Below are 6,243 nucleotides of genomic sequence, written 5' to 3' on the forward strand. Positions count from 1 at the left end.
GAGGCTGCTATGTTTTTTTTTTAAGTTATTAAATTTAATGTATTATGAATATTATTAGTGTTAGTGAACAATGTCTTTCAATAGTGATTATGAATAAATGTGTCACGGCCGCTGACTGACGCGAATTCGTCCGGAATCGACGAACAAAAGAAAATTTAGTTGGAAAAAACAGCTTTGCAACTACGAGCTGATGCAAATTCAGCCGGAATCGTTTGACGGTATTAACGGAAAAAAACTTGCATTTTACGGAAGCACACGCAATTTCAAAACAAAAGGCAAAAAAAGGCTCACCAACCACTGGAGGCCACGTGGGCCAATCACATGGTTGTGTCGCCAAACTTTTCTTTTATTATATAATAGTTTTTTTACTCGGGGTAGCTGACAAATAACTAGCGTTGAAATCCGGACGTTGGTAAAACCTGAGTTTTACTGCGGTGAGTCGACGTGAACTTGGTCGGTATCTACTACGTTCGTTACGATAACACACCATTGATAAAATTTGAGCGTTAAAACCTAAAAAAATTAATTCGTCAAATTAACATATAAAAAAACAAAATATTTAAAACAATGTTTATTTGGTCGGCAAACCCGGACAGTCCCTAAGTGTCGTCGGTCCCGCGCATGGAGGTGGTAACTCAAAACAAATTTGGTCGGTTTTGATTGCGCGTGTTACGCTACCGGAGCTAGAAAAACAAAAAAAAATATATAAAAATTGAGGTGGACAAACGACCAATTTGAGGGGGGGTGTCGGTCGGTAAACTTGCGCTTTGGCAAAACTCGAGCGTTGTTGATCACGGGCATTGAGACGGCGAGTCTGCATGAATTTGGTCGGTTTCCGTGAGGTTTGTTATGCTAGCGGAACCAAAACAAAAAAATGTCGTTTAGTCAGTTTCCTTTACGTTCGTTATGGTAGTCGAACTAAAAAGAAAATCGGTGCCACTTGAGGCACTTGCGGCACAAAAATTCTTAATTATATATATACTAGGTATAAACCTGCCGTGTTGCGGCGGCGCAACAACGCGGGTTCGTATGGATAAAAAAAATAACATATTTAAAACAACGTTTATTCAGCCGGTAAAACCGAATGTTATGGTGACGAATAGACGCGAATTCAGCCAGTATTGAATATGTTCACTACCATATCGAAAATAAACCCGGATAATAATTTTATAAAATTGTCATATTTAAAGAAAATAATAATAATAAATGATATAAAACATAAAAGAAATAAAATAATAGAATGAATTCCAATCTCCAACTAATAAACTAAATACTAATATCAATTATCTAAAACTAAGTAAATTCCTGGCGCAAACGCGCCAGGTTGATGTTATTAGCAATTGTACGACTTATCAAATCGTGTGGTGTGGCTGTGAGTTGAGATGAATTTGATCGATGCCATGTTACGAAACAGAAAATAAACTTAAAAAAGTATTAATGGTCAAATACAACAAATTAACATAACGAAAACCTGGCGTTGTACTATCGAATCAAAAACACTTCAGTTGGTATTTGGTTATGACGTCAAAAGTAAAGCAAAACATAAAATCATCAACACCTAAATACAACAATTTAACATATTTAAGATATAAAAAATGCGGCAAATAAAAAAAACACGTGCAGTTACGAACGAATTGTCGCTGAATTCATTGATTCCGAAATCAATGGACAAAAGAAATGCGGTAAAAAATCGCGTGTTGCGCTTGCAAAATGACGCGAATTTGGCCGGAATCGACGCTGTCAGTACTAAATCGTACAAAGAAAACAACGCGTTATGGTGGTCAACCAACACGTGTTCGGTTGGTATCAGGTTACGATACCAACATTAAAGTAATAAGTAATTCCTTCACACCCAAAATTAATAAAAAAAAAACCATGGCGAAAACAAAAAATATACGCATGTTGCGGCCGTGACTGATGCGAATTCGTTAGGAATCGACGAACAAAAAAAACTCACGAGAAAAAAACACGTTGCGACCACAAGCTGAAGGCCATGGCGAAAACAAAAAATATACGCGCGTTGCGGCCGCGACTGATGCGAATTCGTTCGGAATCAACGGACAAAAAAAACTCACGAGAAAAAAACCATGTTGCGACCACAAGCTGAAGCAAATTCGGCCGGAATCATTTGATGTTATCAACGATAAAAAAAAAGCTCACGTTTTACGGCAACGAACCGAAACAAATATAAAAATAGCAAAAAAAAGACAACTACGTCGCCAAAGATCTCTTTTATATATATAATAATATATAGTAGTAATATAAATAATATATAATATAATCATGTCAAAATCCAGACACAACTCAACTACGCGTGCCAAAAGCATCAACCATAAAGCATTTTGCCTTTTCTTTTAACGACAAACTATACTACTCCTAAATTACAATTACATGATTTTTCTAAACTAACGCCACCAAGAAGCATAAGCGTCTACCAGAAGGCGAAATAAGCAATGACCATGTAACATTTGACCTAAACTAGTCAAAAACAGATTTGACAAGATGTAAGCAAATTGATGGTAGTCATAAAGCTTAAATGGCTAAAATGTTTTTATGTGTTCATGGTAATCTTAACTGGATTGCCAAGCGAACCCGAGAACACAAGGCTATTGCTTACAAATTGAATCGAAATAATCTACCATTATGAGAACGCCACAACCGGCACAAAATTTGAACCTACTTGGCTTCTATCTTGTTCACAACGGTTTTTCTTTTTCGTTTTTTATTCTTCTTCAGTAATCCTTTTTCGGCCAAGCTTTTCATCTTCCGTGCTTTTCTTGTTTTCTCCATCTCATCAAAACCGCCATCGCTAAATTTCATCTTGACCACACGTCTAGCATTGAAAACCTGCATTCCAAATTTAAGCAAATTGCATAACTTCGTATATATCCGTGTGTGTGTGAGAGAGAGAGAGAGAACCATTTGAAAATTGAGAACTTTGAGAACCATTTTGAACCACAAAAAAAACCCTCAAAAAAAAAATTTTAAAAAATTATAAAACCAAAACAAATGCGAAAATAAAAAAAGTAAAAAAACCAAAACGTTTATCTAGCATCCCGGTTTCATAAAAAAACAAAACCTCGGTTTTGCTAAATTAGATATGTGTGTATAATACTTATAAACGCGTATATACATATATGTATTATGTATATATGCATGTTATTTTTATACACATGTACAATTAAGATACATGATAATGTACATATGTGTATATTAAATGATAATATACATATATGTATAATTTAGCAAAACCAATCTTTTTTATGAAACCCGAATGCTAGTCAAACGTTTTGGTTTTTTTACTTTTTTAAAATTTTCGCCTTTTTTTTGTTTTATAATTTTTTAAATATTTTTTAAGGGGTTTTTTTGTGGTTCAAAATGGTTCTCAAAGTTCTCAATTTAAGAAATTTCTCTTAGGATCCTCACTATATATATATAAAATAAAATAAAAAAACAAACCAACTGCTTAAAAATATTTTAAAAAATCTATCTTACCTTTGAAATATTTTAAAGCACTTCATTCTCTTTACATTTAAACTCTTCCAGCTTTTTCCCAGTTTCATTTTCAATGTCATGAATAAGCTCCACATCATTCTGCCAATAATTTAATAAATATTAGCAACATAAAATAAAAAAAATATATATATTTCAATTTCTACCTGTGTGATTAAACTTATTGCTAATCCACCTCTACCGGCTCTAGCTGTACGTCCAACACGATGAACATAATCTCTTGGATATCTGAAAAAAAGAATATAGTTAATCATTAACCATTAAATATTAATAATAAGTAAAGAAATCTTGGTAAAGTTTACCTTGGTATATCGTAATTAATCACAAGATCAACTGTAGGAATATCCAAACCGCGACTAGCAACATCGGTTGCAAGCAAAACAGATACTTTTCCAGATTTAAATTTATGAAGAGCAGATAGTCTTAAAGATTGTGATTTATGTGAATGCAGTTCTGCGACATCGTGATCGAGCTCTTCCATTAATAATCCCAAAAGATGACAAGTTCTGCACATTAATAAATTAATATGAGTTCAAATCTTGCACACATCTAAGTTGATAAAACATGGAAATATGTATCCCGACTTTTAAAAAACCTCGTTAATGACACATAACTATTAAAATAAACTAAAAGGATTTGTGATCAAAGATTGAAAACTAAGGGCGTTTTCGTCATGTTACTATACTCTGGCAGGCTATTTAGCCAAAATTTAGTCTGGCTTTGTAACCTTTTAGTTTTATTTGGATTTATCTGTCTGTTAACGTTCGTGAATCGTTCAATTATAATATTAACAAGCAGACATAGACGAACACAAACACGTTCATTTTCTTAACGAACGAACACAAACAAACTAACTAAAAACATTCATTTAATTGTTCGTGTTCCATCGTTAAACATGCTCAGTTTGTGTTCGTTTGGTTCATTTACAGGCCTACTGATAAAAGATTTGTAAAATGACAAAAACGCCCCTAAACTTGAAACGCTCTAGTTTAAAAAGTATGTAAATGCCCCTCAATCAACTCAAAACAAATCTGAGTAGCTTCAAGAGATATTTTTATAAACTTACAACTCTAGACATGAAAAAAAAAATTGAGAATTTTGTTCATTTTGGTCATTTTACTATAACTACGACAGGTTTTTTTAGCCAAAAATTGGCATAAACGAAACCAGATCGATACTTAGCTGGCCTCTGAAATTGTTTCAATGGTTAACCCTTAGGGCATTTTTGTCATTTTACTATCTACTTTAATCCCTATGTACAATTTAAACGGTTGATAAGTTTACCTGCATTTGGAAACAAAAATGATGGCAGACCGAATGCCCATATCTTCCATTTGTGATAAAATATGAACCAGATAAACATCTTTAACGGTTTTTGGAATAAACAAATACTGCTGTTTGAGAGTGTCAACTGTTTGAAAGCCTTCATAAGCTTCATAAAAGTATGCTTTATTTGCAGAAACCTCGAGTAATGATTGGAGATTGTCCGTCATTGTTGCAGAAAACAATAATGTTTGTCTGTTTTTAGGTAAACAGTTGAATACCACTCGTAATTCATCCTCAAAACCGACATCTAAAACTCTATCTGCTTCATCCAAAACTAGAAACTGAAAATTCAAATCACAGTTAAAAAAAAATGATGTTATACATAAAACCACCCAAAAACTTTACAATGAAACCGACTAAAAGCATGCGCAAAACGGGTAAAATGACGAAAATACCCCTAGAGTTGTTTAATGGACACTTGTTCATTCTACAGATTTTCATTGGGCGAAACAAAACTATACTGATACTTTGAATATTTTCTTAAGAGTGACAAAACTTGCACCGAAACTGTCTAAATGACAAAAATACCCATAGAGTTTATTAGTCTAAACAAAACCAATTTGATACTTCATACATCTTGTAATCCTTGAGTGACAAAATTTTGCGCCAAAACTGTAAGATGACAAAAACACCCCTAAAAGTTGATCAAGGACATTTTTATCATTCTACAGTTTTTCGTTGACATAAACGAAACAATATTAAAAATTCAAAAATTTTGTAATCCTTGGATGATAACTAAGTAAAAAAATATCCATAAGATGAACAAACTAATACCTTCGTCTTAGAAAACACGGCAGGAATATCAGGATTCTGTTCAATAAGAACTTTAATTCTACAGGGAGTTGCAATCACAACATGAGGCCGTTGCATCAACGTCTGCGCTTGGTTAATCATATCCATCCCGCCAACAATAACCGCACATCTCAAACTCAAGCACGATCCAAGTGCCTTAAACTGCGGGCTTGGAAGACGGTTTTCGAGAAAATAAGGGAAGTTTTCATCGATTAACACATCTTGTTCAGCCATGGTGAATTCAATATTTAAAGGGATCGTTAAATAGACAGACTCGAATTTGCTTCAAAATTCAGTTACTGAACTCGAACCGAAACGAACTGAAATTTCGAGTCAACGAACACTGAACACCACTAGTTGACACACTGCTCTAGAAATCAAAATCAAATAACAAGCCATTAAACAAAGTAACAAACTAAATGAACAAATCATAAATAGGGTAACTGTTTCTTGAGCTAATCATTGGATTAAATATTAAATGTCATAATTTAAAATCTAATTAACAGCTCTTTTATAATTGTGTTATGTACTTATGTGTGTGTATTAATACAAATATGTATGTATGCATACAAAATAAAACACATAATTTGAATTCGAATTTTATCAAATCGA

At 33.4% G+C, this 6,243-nt stretch overlaps 1 protein-coding gene across 1 annotated transcript; it reads right to left on the reverse strand.

Moving 5' to 3' along the window:
- Positions 1-2,656: 2,656 nt before the first annotated feature.
- On the reverse strand, positions 2,657-5,865 carry LOC143614412 (DEAD-box ATP-dependent RNA helicase 36-like). Its single transcript, XM_077087859.1, has 6 exons — positions 5,614-5,865; positions 4,798-5,120; positions 3,816-4,019; positions 3,660-3,741; positions 3,496-3,594; positions 2,657-2,847 (listed from the first exon to the last, which is right to left on the reverse strand). Exons 1-5 carry the CDS (start codon positions 5,863-5,865, stop codon positions 3,508-3,510), a joined length of 948 nt encoding a protein of 315 aa, XP_076943974.1. The 3' UTR covers positions 2,657-2,847; positions 3,496-3,507.
- Between the last annotated feature and the right edge of the window lie 378 nt (positions 5,866-6,243).

Source organism: Bidens hawaiensis, unplaced genomic scaffold (assembly GCF_021521415.1).
Source record: "Bidens hawaiensis isolate Kalapana, Puna unplaced genomic scaffold, B.hawaiensis_p1.1 tig00039994_1, whole genome shotgun sequence".
Classification (NCBI taxonomy): domain Eukaryota; kingdom Viridiplantae; phylum Streptophyta; class Magnoliopsida; order Asterales; family Asteraceae; genus Bidens; species Bidens hawaiensis.